General features: G+C 51.9%; 2 protein-coding genes across 2 annotated transcripts; both read right to left on the bottom strand.

Moving 5' to 3' along the window:
* Positions 1-762: 762 nt before the first annotated feature.
* RhiXN_09978 (Vegetative incompatibility protein HET-E-1) lies at positions 763-5,358 on the bottom strand (the record flags this gene model as incomplete). The annotated part of the gene is made up of 6 exons (XM_043329794.1): positions 763-2,670; positions 2,721-4,256; positions 4,310-4,357; positions 4,411-4,549; positions 4,598-4,728; positions 4,780-5,358. The coding sequence occupies 6 exons, from the start codon at positions 5,356-5,358 to the stop codon at positions 763-765; spliced, it is 4,341 nt and encodes a 1,446-aa protein (XP_043182628.1).
* A 2,647-nt stretch (positions 5,359-8,005) lies between these two features.
* RhiXN_09977 (Vegetative incompatibility protein HET-E-1) lies at positions 8,006-17,794 on the bottom strand (the record flags this gene model as incomplete). Its single annotated transcript, XM_043329793.1, has 11 exons — positions 8,006-11,506; positions 11,558-11,605; positions 11,659-11,797; positions 11,846-11,976; positions 12,030-12,544; positions 13,313-15,158; positions 15,207-16,730; positions 16,786-16,833; positions 16,894-17,032; positions 17,086-17,216; positions 17,273-17,794. The coding sequence occupies 11 exons, from the start codon at positions 17,792-17,794 to the stop codon at positions 8,006-8,008; spliced, it is 8,544 nt and encodes a 2,847-aa protein (XP_043182627.1).
* Positions 17,795-18,445: the final 651 nt, after the last annotated feature.

The following is an 18,445-nucleotide window of genomic DNA, read 5'->3' as shown; positions in this document are numbered from 1 at the left end:
ACTCCCGGTAAGGTCAGTGCCTCCCAGTATTTCACGCTCACAGCCACTTGCAGGGCTCTTGTTGTGATCGACGATCTTGGCCCCTGGATGATCTACCCTTCTTCGATCCCAAGAGCAGGCAATTTGATAAACCCCTCACAATGCGACCCCAACAAAACCATGTCGAATTCACAAGTGAAGCGAGAATAAAACAGGGCTACGCCGAAAAGCAGGAGTCCAAAGTCACGGCGGAGTCGTATGAACTTTGCCCTTCTTATGATAAGGTTGTGCTCTCTCCTAGCACAATCATCACTCGCTGGCCGATCTGAGCGTCAGCAGTTAGATGAGACAAAGATAACGTCATATCCACATACAAGGAGTTGGGAGACTAAATCCTTATCAGGGAGACGGGACAGCTCGATCTACTAGGCCCAGGCGCGGCTTGAAATAATCGTTACTTCTCCGATAAGGAGTCGTAGACTTAAATCTCCAGTAATAAACCACTAGCGAAAAAGCAAGCAGAACTAACAAATGAGTAGCTATCATCATTATCACGAAGGCTTTTGCTCATACACTAAGCGTCACAAGTACATCGAAGCAGAACGAAAAATAATGAATGAATGTGTGAATAATTTGACTATATACATGAGAAAGACCCGAATATACACACCCGGTGCGGTACAGCATATATCACACGGGTCCCAAATACACGATGTATCACGGTGCACGTTACTGCTGTGATTCATACCAATGTGCTAAGAAGAAAAAAGCAACAAGCAACACTCAGCCCCGTATGTAGCATTTGTCCCACTCCGGCCCGACCAATAGCATCTGCTTCGATACTTGTAGTGTTCCTAACGTTGCGACAATAACTGACGCAAACGGAGACAGTCCTGCGTCAGCTATCTCCGAAGGAAGGCACAGCAGCAGGCCGTTGCTGCTGACCATCCACCCATCCCTGTTGATATGGCATTGGTCGTAAATTCCAGAGAGTGTTTGACCTGGCCCCGGATCGAGAGAGGGATCGTCTGAAGATTGAAAACAGAGTGTAGGTCCAGCCATGCTCCAGATTCGTATAGTGGGGGAAGTATGCAACACGCTGCTGTCAAAAGAGGCAAGAAGTGAATGATCCGGGCACTCTGCAATCAGGGCAACATAGTCGTCGTTATCAGAGCGCAACTGGAACACAGTCTGCCCAGTCTGTAGACATATCCCCTCAATCCTGCCATCCAAAAAGCCCACAATGACGCAGGTACTGTCGTGAGAGAACTGCCATACTCGAGGGGGGCGATCAAACGGCCCAACAGCCACAGACCTGTCGTCCGTGCGCACAACCTGTGCTAGCTCTCCACGCGTATCGGTTTCAGCAGTGTAGGACCTATCAGGAGATGCTACATCGGATGGGGGGTGAGGAATCTGGGTATCGGGTGGCGCTGGCTGGGATATGCCACTCGAGACATCCCACATGCGCCTCTCGCCCTGACCCGACACTGTCAACACATGAGCGCCATCAGGCGAGAACCAGAGGGATGTGATGTATGATGGACCAGCTTCTGAGGAGGCAGGGGACGCCATGCCTTCCCGCACATTCCAAACACGAACGGTCCCATCATAAGAGCCAGAGATGACTCGCGTCCCATCCGGTGAGTACCCAACTGACAAAATCGTAAGAGTATGGCCAAGAAATGGACCGGCAGCAAGTGACCCATCGCTCATCCTCCACACTCGCACAGTACGATCCCCGGAGCCAGATGCAACAAGCATGCCATCAGGCGACACTGCCACCGAGAAGACGCGACCTGAATGACCCTGAAATGGAGTGGCGACAGCCGACCCATCCGACACCCTCCACACACGAACGGTCCCGTCGTATGACCCGCTGACAAGTCGAGTGCCATCGGGCGTGAACGTAACAGAGTTGACAAAGTCGGTGTGACCTTGAAGTGGGGAAGCAGCAGGAGTGCCGTCGTCCGAGTGCCACAGTCGGATAGTCTTGTCTTCAGAAGCAGAGGCAATGAGTGTGCCGTCGGGTGAGTACGTCACGGAGTTGACTGAGCCGGTATGACCGTGCAACGGACCCACAAGCAGTGTACCATCGGCCGTGTCCCATATACAAACGGTCTTGTCGCCGGAGCCAGAGACTATGCGCTTGCTGCCGGGTGAGAACGAGACTGAGTTGACATAGTCGGTGTGACCGCGGAATGGGCCGGCAACAGGAGTGCCAGTGCGCACGTCCCACACTCTGATGGTGCAATCATATGCCCCCGAGGCAACAAGTCTGCCATCAGGCGAGAACACAACTGAACGAACATCCCCGGTGTGAGCATTCCAGGGCCCAACAAGCAGCGTGCCATCGTATGCGTTCCGTATGCTCACTGTTCCGTCATAGCATCCGACTGCAACTCGACTGCCATCCCCTGAGTACGCCACCGACCGTACTGTCGAGCGAATGTTCCAGGTGGCCAGTGCGGCTGTCTCTCTGCGGTCCATCAGGCTGCCCTTCAGCTCCACCAGCCCTTGCATCCGGGGCCAGTACTGCTTGTACACCGTGCTTGATCGAGGACAGAACGGAAGGCATGAGATGTAGATGTGCGGTGTGCAGCGACATGCTGAGCTGGAGGCATAGCTGGTGTAGAAGTTGCTGGCGTCCTCGATCAATATCGCCACCTCGGATGTTTGACCCTTCGTTTTCTATGTACTGCTGCATCAGTCACTGTATCCGAAAGCGTCAAGCCACTCACTTTCAGCCACTGCTTCAGTGCCAGAAACCCTTCGATCCCTACCAGCAGCTCACGTCGCAGGCTCATGACCTCCATCCAGAATAGCAGCCGCTCCGATAGGAACACACTCAGGTCCTCCAGTAGATCGTCGTTCGCAGGTGCAACGCTGACATGACTGGTCCAGTACCGACACACATATGCCAGTGACGGCGAGATCCGGTGTTTGATCCGGTCTTGCAAGTTGTCGACGTTTTCATCGGCTATGAACGACGAAGGCAGGTCGCATATGTTGAACCGCAGCTGGTCTTTCATCACTGCAAAGCATCGATAGACCATTCCGGGGCTATGTTTGTCGATGTCGCAGAAGTATGACCCCGATCGTGTAGGACTGAACATGAAGTCTGGGAACGATGCGTGCAGCGTAGACACGAGACCCGTCGACTCGGACTGATGCAGCACCGACCGGAGCGGCAAGAGCGCGTACTCCACACGCCTCGAACTGTCGATCCCGGCTAGTAGGGCAATGGTCTCCACACCGATCGGCTCCTGGGCCATAAGCACCGTACGTAACACCGCTCGGATCCTTTCCTTATCCGGCTCGCCCAGGTCCTTGTCTTCCAACGCCGACATTAGTATTGCCGTATATAGCTCATCGATTTGTGGGTGCTCCCGATCGGCCCCCGGAGTCGAGTGAAGTATTGCTTGTAGGCGATCGTACGGGTCGACCTTCACGGTGCCAATATACCGGACGAGTGTGGCTGCATAGATGAACAGCGCTCCCGACCGATCCACAAGCCCCTCAAGGTCCATGTCGGAAATATCAACGGGGATGCGTGCCAGCTCTTGCTCCAGGTACAGCTTGATGTCTTTGCTCACCAGCGACTGCTCGATGTCATGCAGCACCATCCCGCCCCGAAGATCAACATTCGCCGTCATTTTGGTGTATATCCCAGGCTCTGGTCGACTGGTAACGAAGAACTTGAGCCCAAGGTGAGGCGCGTAACGGAACAGCATGTCGACTATGGTCTCTACGCCCCTCTGGTCTTCGCATTCGTCCAGCGCATCGATCACTACCACCAGGTTGTCGAGTGCATCGCCTTTGCCCTTTTCCGCTGTCTTCTGCAACGCCTCTTTCAGTAGCGCCTCGAACTGCTTTGGTATGCTCTTCGACCCGGCGTCAGGATCTGCATTCAGGATGTCGTATAGTATCGATTGGAATGTCGCCGAGTACCGCGCCAGCTGGTATACCACCGTCGGTACGATCTTCGCCACGTCCCGGCACGCAGCCGACGTCCGAGTGCAGAAGAAGCTCCCCGCCAGTAGCTCGTGCTGCTTCAGCCATTCCGCGAATGAGTATGCGATCGTCGTCTTGCCCGTGCCCGCCATGCCGTTCATCCAGTATATCGCAGGTGCGTTCTTGTCGTGTACCCATTCCACTAGGTCAGATAGGACTTTGGTGCGCGTGCCTTCGGTACATGTGCGCCTGCCGACGGTTTCCGAGAGCGCCGAGTCGTATGCAGCTTGCCTCTCTGGTCCTAGGCCCTCTAGCCGCGTGTTCTGTCCAGTTCACGCTTTGAGTATATGGGCGTCTCAGGAAGTGTCACACATACCACCATCAGATCGTGTGCGACACTCCAGGTATTCATGCTCAGGTTCGCCTATCATCGTATCAGCATACGCTAAAGTCTTTACTGACGACATGGATACTGACCTGCAGCTGCCGAAACAGCGACTGTATCCGCCGGTAGTGTCGCATCACATCTTCCTCGTCCGAGCTTGCCTCCAACAGTGGCCTTGCTGTTCCTCTTTCTTTCTTCTTCTTGATCTCATTCGCCTGCTTCTCGATCCCGCTAGTCTCTCGGTCAGCTAAGGCATAGGCTATAGTAGTTGACACGTACTGAGCAACGCCAGACACACACTTCGACACTGCTTCCGATTCCATGCCCTCGATCTGCTGGGCCAGGGTGTCGCTCAGCGCGGTGAGCTCCGTTTCCAGATCTTCGTAGTCTCGCTTGTTGTTGGCAGCCACCTATATAGTCGTGTTTGATAAGCATCTCATCAGAGTGTCTCTTTGACGCACCTCGGTCGTGTCCACGCAGTCAAGAAGCACTCTAGCAGCATCCCCAACCGAGGGAATCAATCCAGCCACGCTCATCAGCTTTCTGAGCGATCCAGGTAGCCCAGCCCATGTTTTGTTCGTGGCTTCCGCTGGTTCTGTCGTGGTCGTAGCTGGGGCCGCCTCGTGGACTGCGTGAGATTGATCGTCGACCAGCTCGGGGTTTGGCGTCGGTAAGGGCGAGCCGGACTCGGTGCCCTTGGCTCCATCCACTTTGGCAGTAGAGTCAGGAACAGGAGTATGGGCCCTTGTCGAAACCGGTGGAGGGATTTGGGGTTCGGCGCTAAGTGCGGAAGGCACTGGGAGAGAGTCGGATGGCACAGCGAGGCGGGGCTCGTTGGTCGATGGGATCATGTTCTGTCTACTGGGTTCGGTGTTCTGACCGCTGCTGGCTGGTTCCAAAGCGAGTGGTCGATGTGAGGTCGAGTCTCGATGAGCAGACGGAGCGGGCGATGACTCGGGCGACGACACGCAGAGGAGACTATCCAGCCAGCGTCGCACTTTTCCTTTCTTATTTCTTGACCTGTTGTTACTCGTCGACATTTTTCGAGTGTTCGTCGTCCTTGGATGGACTGAGAGTGAGCGCTCGTCCTCGGATCGTTTATAGCAAGAGGAGGCATGGCCTGCACGTTGCAACCTGCCGTACTCACAGAACATGATCAGCACGCCTGGAAGCACATAAACTCGCTCTTTATGCAATTGGTCTGATGTGGTCAGCATGCCTCAACACTGTGCGCAGAGACCACCCCGGTCCGACTCACCGTCATCCACCTAGCCATCGTCCAAATGTCCCGAAATCGTCGACGACACACATAGGTACAGTCATCATAGCAGGTTTGGCGGTATTCGACAGGGTCTATAACGCAGAGAAACCAAAGTTGGGTCTGGACAACTTTAAACGGCAAGGTCGGGCAGAAAGAGTGGCAGACCACGTGGCCAACAGCCCCAAAACACCGGTATTGGCAGGTGTTGGTTTTTCACACAGTTTCCACCAAGCCAACACGCTCGAATCTGCTATCGCTATTCGTATATGTATTTTTTAAATCAAGAATAAATCTAAATATAGAAACAACGCAGATAATACTCGTGACCTTGGTATCATGACCATGGGAGAAGCGACTTGCCACACCGTCTACTCGACCTAACCAGTGGCCATACGTCGCCTCATGCATGAAGCTGTGAGTCTCCTACACCCACCAGTCTTTCTCGGTCAATCACACGTATCTCATTAGTCTGTTTCTATTCGTAGCTGCTAGCTAAGCGGATGGTCAGTAAACAACGCAATTGCTGCATGAACAAGTCATATCAAGGAACGGCGTGCGGGCGAAGAGCGTTTGCCTGAGATGAATCGGTGAAAAACTGCAGATCAACGGCAAGCCCTTTCTCAACGCGCCGTCCGCAACCTTTCAGCGTTGCTTTGGTAAACCTCACACGGTCAGTTATGACACGCGCTCCCTCTGCAAGGACATGTAATGGTATAGTGCCCGAGCTACCGCGGCACACACACTGTACAAGGTTATAATGCTGAAAATCAGTGCGTGTGTTTAAGTGAGAATTGAGCTGAAATCAAGATCAATACATACTGATTCTAGGTATCAATTCTTCCATACTCTGATTCATGCTGAGCAAGGCATACTAACATTGTAATTTTCAGACCATATCCTACTGAAAAAAGGAACCTTTTACTGATGTACTGATTTTCAGGATCTTATCACACCACAGTGACATCGAAGGTGAACGAAAACATGAGCCGTGATGCATTTCGACTCGACGGTTCGATAGGGCTGATTGGGTGATTGGGTGGTTGATTGGGTGGTAGAACAATATAACTGTAGTTCGCATCACAGTCAAAGATCAAAGCCTCCCAGCGCGATCGCATGTATCGATGATCCCGAAAACGACTCCCGCCCGAAGCGTTGTCGCGATACATCCAATTAGCCAAACAAGCTCGCTTGCAATTGGTTCCAATCGAATTCCCTCTCGTCCCCAAAAAGGTAAGTATGAATGGGGTTAGCTAAGCATTGTACCCTCGCAGTCAGAGGTTCCCGAATTATCACATCACATCTATCAGAGCTGACGGCACGACACTTGTAAGAGAGGCTCGATCAACCCCTGTCTACGTTTTCAGCATAGATGTAGGCTTCGGCTAGCTCAATTGCACATAGAGCTAGCTTATTGGTATACAGCTGCGAGATGGGTGCATATACGAGACCTTGGACAGCCGGGTTTCATTTCGGGTGTGTTAGAAGGCATTTCCAAGCATGTCTTCAGCTCAGTTGTGTGTCGGCAGTTCTGAGTGGGAACCGCTCGCTGCAGCATCGAAACTTGATAATACGATTATTTTTCTCTCCGTTAGCCCCCGTCTCTTTCGTATCTCCTGTCTTCCATCCGTAACATTCTCTGCGCCCGGGGTGTTCTACTTTAATTCTATTTTATAAAAGTATAATTCAAGACAAAATAGTCACGGAGCTTCACAGCATCCCAAGTCCAAGGTCTATAGTGCGGCGTGGCTGCGGGATGCGATGGGATGATGTTTACCGGGTGCGAGGGTAGTACTAACAGCATAATGTTAGGCGAATTCAATGGCAAAGAGTAAGATGTAGTGGCTTACTGTGAGTCTCAAATGCTGAAGCGGCTGGACTATGAGAAACAATAGTCATCAAGCGATCTATGTGCTGAACAGTGACAAGTAAGTGAATCACAAGGCAGTCTCTTGCCAGAGATGACGTACTTGAATGACAGTCGATATGTATTGATCTTGAGTTATCTGTGAACACACGCGAACACCTGAAGTATACATGTGATTCTTTTACGGGCATCATACATTAGCTATTGAGTTCCTAGCATATGTTCACCTGCAGGGCCAGGTGTCGTCTGCATACGTGTGCCGGAGTTTTGCTCCAGCGCTTAAGTCTGAATTGACCGGCACATAGATACCAAATCATCAGTCAAATAACAGGGTTACTGGTCCCTCGTTTCGCCTCACCCGTGCGTGTCTGCCCGAGCACAAGAATCTCACCTCTCAAGCACGCATGTCATATAAGTTTCAGTAAATATATATAATCTGTACTACACGCAATGGGGACCAATCACGGAGTCCGTACATCATATTCTCAAGCTTGGCGCCACAAATCATCCCAGCCATCCAATTCGCGATATAAATCAGGAAGCAGGAGTTTTCACGCAACACTCAGCCCAACACATGACACTTATGCCACTGATGTCCGGCTACCAGCATCTGCTTCGGTACTTGCAGTGTTCCTGTTTTTGTTACGATCACCGACACGAACGGAGACAGTCCTGCAGCAGCTATCTCTGACGGAAGCCAAATAAGCAGGTCGTTGTTGCTGTTGACCATCCACCCATCGCTGTCGATATGGCATTGGTCGTAAGGTCCAGAGAGTGTCTGACCTGGCTCTGGATTGAGAGGGGGATCGTCTGAGGTTCGAAAACAGAGTGTCGGTCCAGCCATGCTCCAGATTCGTAGGATGGGACTGTCGTACGAGGTGTCTTCAATGGAGGCAAGAAGTGAACCATCCGGGCACTCTGCAATCAGGTTAACGCAGTCGTTGTCACCGGGGCGCAACTGGAACGCAGTCTGCCCAGTCCGCAGACATATCCTCTCAATCCTGCCATCCCAAAAGCCCACGATGACGCAGGTACTGTCGTGAGAGAATTGCGATACTCGAGGGGTGGGATCAAACGGCCCAGCAGCCACAGACTTGTTGTCCGTCCGCACAACCTGTACTAGCTTTCCATGCGTATTAGTTTCAGCAGTGTAGGACCTATCGGGAGATGCTGCATGAGATGGAGGATGGGGAACCTGGATGTCGGGTGGCGCTGGCTGGGATATGCCACTCGAGACATCCCACATGCGCATCTCGTCCTCATCTGACACTGTCAACACATGAGCGCTATCAGGCAAGAAAGAGAGGGATGTGATATGGGATAGAGTAACTTCTGAGGAGGCAGGGGACATCATGCCTTCGCGCACATTCCAAACACGAACGGTCTGATCACCAGAGCCAGAGATGACTTGCGTCCCATCCGGTGAGTACCCAACTGACCCAATCCAACCAGTATGGCCAACAAATGGACTGGCAGCAAGTGACCCATCGCTCATCCTCCACACTCGCACAGTACAATCGTCAGACCCAGATGCAACAAGCATGCCATCAGGTGACACTGCCACCGAGTAGACGCCACCTGAATGACCCTGAAATGGAGTGGCGACGGCCGACCCATCCGACACCCTCCGCACACGAACGGTCCCGTCGTCTGACCCGCTGACAAGCCAAGTGCCATCGGGCGTGAACGTAACAGAGTTGACAGAGTGGGTGTGACCTTGAAGTGGGGAAGTAGCAGGAGTGCCGTCGTCCGAGCGCCACAGTCGGATAGTCTTGTCCTTGGAGGCAGAGGCAATGAGTGTGCCGTCGGGCGAGAACGTCACGAAGCGGACTGAGTCAGTATGACTGCGCAATGGGCGCACAAGCAGTGTGCCATTGGCCGTGTCCCATATACAAACGGTGTTGTCGTCGGAGCCAGAGACTATGCGCTTGCTGTCGGGTGAGAACGAAACCGAGTAGACCCAGCTGGTGTGTCCGCGGAATGGGCCGGCAACAGGACTGCCGGTGCGCACGTCCCACACTCCGATGGTGCGATCATCTGACCCCGAGGCAACAAGTCTGCCATCAGGCGAGAACACAACCGAACGAACAACATCAGTGTGAGCATTCCAGGGTCCAACAAGCAATGTGCCATCGTATGCGTTCCGTATGCTCACTGTTCCGTCCAGGCATCCGACTGCAACTCGACTGCCATCCCCTGAGTACGCCACCGACCATACTGGCGAGTGAATGTTCCAGGTGGCCAGTGCGGCTGTCTCTCTGCGGTCCATCAGACTGCCCTTCAGCTCCACCAGCCCTTGCATCCGAGGCCAGTAGTGCTTGTACACTGTGCTCGACCGAGGACAGAATGGAAGGCATGAGATGTAGATGTGCGGTGTGCAATGACACGCTGGGCTGGAGGCATAGCTGGTGTAGAAGTTGCTGGCGTCCTCGATCAATATCGCCACCTCGGGTTTTTGAGAGTTGGTTTTCTTATGTACTGCTACATCAGTCACTGTATCGGAAAGCGTTGACCCACTCACCCTCAGCCACTGCTTCAGCGCCAGAAATCCTTCGATCCCTGCCAACAGCTCACGTCGCAAGCTCATGACCTCCATCCAGAACAGTAGTCGCTCCGATAGGAACACACTCATGTCCTCGCGTAGATCGTCGTTCGCAGGTGCAAGGCTGACATGACTGGCCCAGTACCGGCACACATATGCCAGTGACGCCGAGATCCGGTGTTTGATCCGGTCTTGTAAGTTATCGACGTTTTCGTCCGGTATGAACGAGGAAGGCAGGTCGCATATGTTGAACCGCAGCTGGTCCTTCATCACTGTGAAGCATCGATGGGCCATTCCGGGGCTATGTTTGTCGACGTCGCAGAAGTATGACCCCGATCGTGTATGGCTGAACATGAAGTCTGGGAACGATGCATGCAGAGTGGACACAAGGCCCGTCGACTCGGACTGATGCAGCACCGACCGGAGTGGGGCAAGCGCGTACTCTACCCGCTCTGGCCCATCGATCCCGGCTAATAGCGCTATGGTCTCGACGCGAATTGGCTCTTGAGTCATAAGCACAGTATGCAACACCGCTAGGATGGCCTCCCTTTCCGAATGCTCTAGCTCTTCGTCCTCCAATGCCGACTCCAATACGGCTAGATATAGTTTATCAATCTGTGCATGTTCCCGACTGGATCCTGAAGATGAGGCAAGGATCGATTGTAGGCGGTCGTATGGATTGACGCTGCGTTTTGCGGTACGGATGTATCGAACGAGTGTGGCCGCATAGATGAACAACGCGCCCGATCGATCTACAAGTTGCTTGAGATCCGACTCGGGAACACGAAGTGGAATGGACGCCAGCTCTTGTTCGAGGTACAGCTCGATATCTTTGCTCACAAGCGACGTCTCGATGTCGTGTAGTACCATCCCGCCCCGGCACCCAACGTTGACCGCCATTTTGGCGTATATCCCAGGCTCCGGCCGACTGGTAACGAAGAACTTGAGCCCTAGGTGAGGTGCGTACTGGAACAGTCTGTCAAGTATGGTTTCTACGCCTCTGGGGTCTTCACACTCATCCAGCGCATCGATGACTATAACCAGGTTGTCGAATGCATCGCCCTTGCCCTTTCCCCTTGTTTTTTCCAGTGCCTCTTTCAGTAGCGACTCGAACTGGTTCGTTATGTTTTTCGTTGCTGCATCAGGTTCCGCGCTCAGGATATCGTATAGTATCGATTGGAATGTCGCCGAGTACCGCGCCAGCTGGTATACTACCGTCGGTACGATCTTCGCCACGTCCCGACACGCAGCTGACGTCCGAGTGCAGAAGAAGCTCCCCGCCAGTAGCTCGTGTTGCTTCAGCCATTCAGCGAATGAGTACGCGATCGTCGTCTTGCCCGTGCCTGCCATGCCGTTCATCCAGTATATCGCAGGTGCGTTCTTGTCGTGTGCCCATTCCACTAGGTCAGATAGGACTTTTGTGCGCGTGCCTTCGGTACATGTGCGCCTGCCGACGGTTTCCGAGAGTGCCGAGTCGTATGCCGCCTGCTTCTCCGGTCCCAGACCTTCCAGTCGTGTGTTCTGTTCATTCTAGTTTAAGTACATAGCCATCTCTGGGAGTGTCACGCATACCACCATCAGATCGTTTGCGACACTCCATGTATTCATGCTCAGGTTTGCCTATCATCCTATCAGCATACGCTAAAGCATCCAACGACGGCATGAATACTGACCTGCAGCTGCCGAAACAGCGACTCGATTCGCCGATAGTGTCGCATCACATCTTCCTCGTCCGAACTCGCCTGCTGTAGTCGTCTCTCCTTTCCTCTCCCCCTCTTTTTCTTGATTTCTTGTGCCTGCCTTTCAATCGCGCTACCATCTCGGTCAGTCATGGTTTGGGTGTTAGGTACCCTCACGTACTGAGCGACACCAGACACACACTTCGACACTGCTTCCGACCCTATGCCCTCTATCTGCTGGGCCAGGATATCACTCAGCACCACAAGCTCTGTCGCCAGGTCTTCATAGTCTTGCTGGCTCTTGGCAGCTGCCTGTAAAACTATCTCTGTTAGCTCTGCCGATTCATAAACCTCTTTGGACATACCTCAATCGTGTCGAAGCAATCCAGAAGCACTCCAGCGGCATCTGCGACCGATGGAATCAGTCTCGCCATGCCCTTTAGCTTCTTTAGCGATGCAAGTAGACTGGTCCATGCTTTGTTATCTCCCACGGGCTCAGTGGTGGTCCTAGTTAGAGGCAGCTCGTCATGTCCATGAGATTGCTCGATGGCTAATTCGGGGATTAGGGTAGATATTTGGGAGGATGGAGACTTGTGAGGTACAGCCACGGCATTAAGAACAGATGGTGCTGGGAGAGAGTTGGATGGTGGAGCGTGGGAAAGCCTATCCGTCGATGCGATGATGTTTTGTCTGTCGGGAGTGCTGCTCTGGCCGTCGTCAGTCGGACCTGAAGTCAGCGATGCATGTGACGCGGATAGTAGTCCTGGAGACGACGTGGACAGCGGTCGGGACGAAGATTCACCCAATCGCTTGCGAAACCAGCCTCCGATTCTCTTCCGTGTCGACTTGGACTTGTTGTTTGCCGACGACATATTCTGTGCTGGCGGTCGTCGAGCAGAGTACTCACGTACCAAGGTGCTCCATTTATAGCAAGTCAGAACGTGTGGTGCACGTTGCAAGCCATTATCTGCATTACTGCATTCGCCGATCCGATCAAGAAGTGCAAGAAGGGGCTTCGGCTTATGGTGTAGATCAGGACTGATCATCATGTTATCATTCAAACGGCTCGCAAGCTCATCGTCTTGGCCACACTCACCATTATTCCCTCGATTAGTGCATGCTCGCCGCAATGTTTGCAAGTTGTAGAATCAAACAGAGAGATCTGCCGAACACGTGACAGGAGAGATCCACCAGTTTCTGATCGACGCTATCCTTTACTTTGCCTGAATATAAAGTCAGAAACATCATAATTAGTCCATCAGTTCCACTCTCTTATTCAGTAAACACTCAAAGAAGCGAAATAAATACATTTGTCACTGAATCTGATACTGCTACCCAGTCTTACTTGGTTGTTTCCCCACTACTTTTCTGAACCCCGACCCTCGATGTTGCTCTCATTTGTCTCACATATTCATGATGATGTGAAAATTGCTCTAAGCCCAGATTTGCACCAAAAGATACGGTCACGACAAGACTGCTTTGCAATAAATAGTAATGGAAGTACGGACTACAAAATAAAAATACAGGTACAGATGGCCTATTCGGGCCACATTTGTGACAAATCATTGTATGTGAAATCATTTTTGCGTATAGCACCGGTGCCACTCATCCCCAACAACAAGCCTTTGCCTCGGTATCTGCAACGTACCGAATCTAGTAATAACGAGAGAAGCATACGGAGACTTCCATTGAGCAGCGACGTCGGATGGAAGCCAGATCAGTAGACGACCATCATTGTCCACCATCCAACCATCAGCCGCGATAGTCCATTCATCGTGAGCAGCGACGTCCCCGGGGCTTGACATGAAGCCAAGTGAGAACCTAGGCTGAGATTGTGGATCGGATGTCGCGATTGGCATGTTCCATATTCGGATAGCCTTGTCTATCTCGGAATACGAGGCGAGCATCGAGCCATCATGAGATTGGGCCAGTGCTGTGACCGGCCAAGTATGCCCCACGAATGGGCCAGCTACGGGTTCTCCAGTCCCCAAGTCCCAGGCGTGGATAAGGCCGTTTTTGCAACCCATAACGACGATGGCGTTGTCGGATGAGAACGAAAGCGAAAAGAGAGAATCATAGTTGACTCCGAACGGGCCAGAAACGACTGACCCGTCAGCCGTACTCAGGATCTGCACTTTGCCGGTCTCCGAAGCCCCAGCTGTATACAGTTCACTAGGCGAGTTGTTCGAGATTGGCAAATCTGGGAATTGTGCCTGGTCCGAGGCCACCGCCGAAGATGCATATATGCACCCCAAGTCCCAAATCCTAATAGATTTATCGGCATAAATGGAGATAATACGGGAGTTGTCGAGAGCAAATGAAAGCGACTTGATATCAGTCAAGGCATCGGGTGGTACGGAAGATGCAGGAGCGAGCAGACCATTACGAACATTCCACACTCGGACAGTGTTATCGTGAGAGGTAGAGACAAGCCGAGTTCCGTCTGGTGAATAGGCGACAGACCGAACCCAATCGGTATGGCCGCGGAAAGGCCCGGCAATGAGGTTGCCATGGTTGATATTCCAGACTCGCACAGTGCCATCGCTAGATGCAGCTGCAATTTGTGTTCCATCGGGTGAGGTTGCTACTGAATAGACAAATTCTGGCACCGCTTCAAATGAGGTCCCGGTATGTGACCCGTCGGGAATTTGCCAGACACGAATGGTATCGACCTGGCCAGCGCTTACAAGTTTAGAACCATCGGGGACGAAAGAGACGCACAAGACCCAGTCGGTGTGGCCTACAAGCGGAGGTGTAGTGGCAGTGCCGTCATGAACGTTCCACAGACGAACCGTTCCGTCTCTGGAGCAGGAGGCAATGAATGATCCGTTGGGCGAGAATCTCACACAGCAGACTGGTTCAGTATGTCCCTCCAATGGGCCTCTCACGGGCGCACCTGTTCGCGTGTCCCAGATTCGAATAGTACGGTCATATGAGCAAGTGACCAAACGAGTATCATCAGGTGAGAAATCGACAGAAAATACCTTATCTGTGTGTCCTTGAAGTGGACCAGCGATAAGGGCGCCATTGTATGCGTTCCAAATTCGTATCGTATGGTCATAGGACGCGGAGGCGACAGCACTACCATCGTGCGAGAACGCAACTGAGAAGATGGCCTGGGTATGACCTTCCAGTGGGCCACTGAGAACCGAATCGCCATATGAGCCGAGTATCCTGACGCTTCCGTCGCCACATCCCACTACGATCTGAGCGCCATCAGGCGAGTATGCTGCTGAAAAGGCGGATGAACCGACATTCCACGTGGCGAGAGGTGCAACCTCCCTACGCTCCATCAAGCTTCCCTTTAGCTCAACGAGGTTTTGTGTACGTTTCCAGTAGTGCTTATATATAGAGCTGGAGCGGGGACAAAAAGATAGTGACGATATATAGATGTGGGGAGTAGATTTGGAAGCAGGGCTGGCTGAAAAGCTGGATAGAAGGTTACGTGCGTCCTCAACAAGCAATAAAAGCTCGGATAGAGTGCATTTCACATGCTAGACTCTTGCTCAGTTATGATCCGAAGCACTCGTCGATTTACTCACAATTAGCCACTGCTGCCCTTTTAGCAATCCTTCGATGCCCAGAGCGGTTTCTCGTCGTAGATTGAGTACCTCCATCCAGAATAACAGTCGATGAGATAGAAAATCTTCGAGTGTAGCGAACAGAACATCTGATTTTGGTGCCAAGTTGAGGTGGCTTGCCCAATAGCGACATGCATAGGCCAGAGTAGATGGAATATTTTTCTGAACTCGAGCAGACATGTTATGAACTTGGGTATCGGACACAAACGACGATTCAAGGTCGCATATGTTAAACCTCAGTTGCTCCTTCATCACTGAGAAACATCGTCGCGCTAGAAGCTGGCTGTGTTCGACGACATCGCAAAAGTATGCGCCTGACCGTTGATTGCTAAACATGAAATCGAGGAACGATGCGTGGAGTGTGGATACTAGGCCCGTCTGCTCCGATTGGTGAAGCACAGAGCGCAGCGGATGTAGCGCATATACTACACGTTGCGGGTCATCGATATTCGCCAATTCTGCAATTGTCCCCACGCTGATCGGCTCTTGCGCGAATAGAACGGTGCGCAGCACTACCCGAATGTCTTCTGCTTCGTCCGCCTCTAGCTCGTCCTCGCTCAGGGCAGATTGTAAAACCGCCGTATACAGTGCATCGATTTGTGCGTGCTTCTTTGTTGATTCAGGTGTCATGCTCAGCACGGACCGCAGCCGCTTTTGTGGGTTGGTAGTTTGTTTTCCGGGAAGGATGTATCGCACTAGAGTGGCTGCATATATAAACAAGGTTCCGGACCGAACTACGAGCTGCTCGATGTCAGTCGAACTGAGAGACATGGACTTGAGCTCCGTCTTTAGGTATAACGCAATATCTTCTTGTACCAGTGACTTTTCGATCTCGTGGAGGTGAATGACCTCTCGCAACTGTGCATTTAGGGACATCTTGCTGTATATCTCTGGCTCCGGTCGGCTTGTGATGAGGAACTTGAGTGGAACGTCAGTTGCATGGCGAAATAGCATATCCAGAACGACTACAGCCGCACTATGATCATCGCACTCGTCCAGGGCATCGACCACAACTACAAGGTGCTCAGGCATAGCGCCCTTCACTTGTTGTAACGGCTCCTTTAGTAGGTGTTCAAACTGTTTTAGCACATTCTTCGAACCAATGTCTGGATTTTGACCCAGTATCTTGTACAACGCCGATCGGTACGGGATGGAGTATCGAGCAAGTTGATATGCTATCGTTGGTATGATTCGCGACACGTTCCTGCACTCGGAAGAGCTACGGGTGCAGAAAAAGCTTGCCGCCAGGAGCTTACGTTTTTCGACTCGATCGCAGAAGGTGGATGCAATAGTCGTCTTTCCTGTTCCTGCCATGCCATTCATCCAGTATACAGACCGGCTCGTGGGATTGTATACCCAATTATCGAGGTCGTCGAGTACCCCTACCCGTGTGCCTTCGGTGCAAGATCGCCGGTTAATCTCTGTCGATAAATTTGAGTCGTAGGTAGCCTGTTTCACCGGGTTCAGGCCTTCTAGCCTTGTGTTCTGGGGTGTCCAGTCAGCTGTTATATATATGGATGAAATAGCAAGATAAGCTCACCACTAGATGCTCATTGGCAATACTCCAGGTGCTCATGGTTATATTCGTCTATTCGGCGATCAGAAAGCTTTTTTTCTTTTTAATTGCATTGGCTCTGGGTTCTCTTACCTGAATTTGACGAAAGTAAGCTTCAATCCGCCGGTAATGTCTCACAAGCTCTTCCTCTTCCGCCCGTGCATCCCTTATCCCTCCTCTGTTCGTACGGTCTAATCTGCCCCTGACTTCTGTTATCTGCGTTTTGATCGAACTAGAGGCCCTGTTTTACTGGTCGAGTATCATGGTATATGAAACTGGACTCACATAGCCAGACTTGCTACCGAATCGGACGTGATGGCGGGTGAAGGTCCATTCAATCCATCATTGAGACTGTTGCCCAGCGCGGTCAGCTCCATAGCAATCTCCTCAAGGTCACCACGGTTTTGTGCAGTTGTCTGTACATGGAAGCCGACTTAGCATATAGACCCTATCAAGGCGGCCATTTTCTCACCTCCAACTCATCGATGCATTCGATCAGAGATTCGACAGCGGAAAAAAGTGGAGGGAAAATGCTCGATGTATCCTTAAGTGCGCGTAATGCTCCCCGAAGCCCATCCCAGACTGTACTCCGATCCTTCGGTCCCGAATTCATGGCAGTTTTGATAGGCGAGGCTGTGTCTGTTGTATTGTTGGTGGGTTGTGGTGACGGGGTAGGGTTAATGGCTGTTGGTTGCATCACTCGCGTACCAGACTCGGTAGGTTCTGCGATTATTGGCGTTGTCAATGCTACGAAAGGACCTTCAGGTGTATTGGCGCTCGGTGGCACATTGGCGCGCGCAGCCTCGTCAACTCCAGCCTGGGATGCCCCTGTGTATACATTGCTAGGACCAGCCAACCCAGTTCCCTCATTTGACGTAGATGGCGGGCGAGACTGTGAAGGCGAACGTGACCGCGATCTGACAAACGGAGCCTTTAGTAGTTTTCCAAGTCGCAGTCCCTTTCTCTGCTTCGGAGTTCCAGGAGGAGACGACATAGATCATAGTCGGGATCGAAGGATATGACTTCGACTCGTCATCCTGTTGAAGTATCGGTCCATCTATCGGAGTTTGTCATTTGATTACAAACGTGTGACAGAAATATGCAAGTTCTGTGCTCTTGCCTGAATAAGAAACCTTGAGGTATGAAGTACTTGCCTACAGTATATATAACCGTCGTTTATCTCGGGAAATGTAGCACTGCTTTGATGTCAGCATTTAATCACACACCCTTCCCCAAGCCGTGCAATGAAATCCCCCAGCATTGGTCTAAGTAACTATTCGATAGGAGAGGTAAAAAATTTCGTTTCAGTGTACCATAAATATTTTGAAGTGGTAAAACCTGGGCAGACTACGACCGAAGCGGATACGATAAAGTCATGGTGCCCCGATCGGGCCCGATCCAAGGGGCTCACCCCTGCCACACAGCCACCTAGATGCTAACGTTTAATTTCGCTTGCTTTTCAGGACTGGACTCAGCCACCGTACGAAGATAATGTTCTTCGCAATCAGGCGCGTGATACAGTTAATAAATATCTAAAAATTCAACCCGTAGGCTAGTCCCGCTTTGATGCCAGAGCACCTAACACGCAATATGATCACGCGAAATTAACAAGACTAAAAGAACCATCTCATTGCAGAACAATCGG

This window comes from Rhizoctonia solani, chromosome 8 (genome assembly GCF_016906535.1).
Source record: "Rhizoctonia solani chromosome 8, complete sequence".
NCBI classification, from domain to species: domain Eukaryota; kingdom Fungi; phylum Basidiomycota; class Agaricomycetes; order Cantharellales; family Ceratobasidiaceae; genus Rhizoctonia; species Rhizoctonia solani.
The sequence above is the reverse complement of the archived record's forward strand: the minus strand, read 5'-3'. Positions and strand labels throughout refer to the sequence as shown.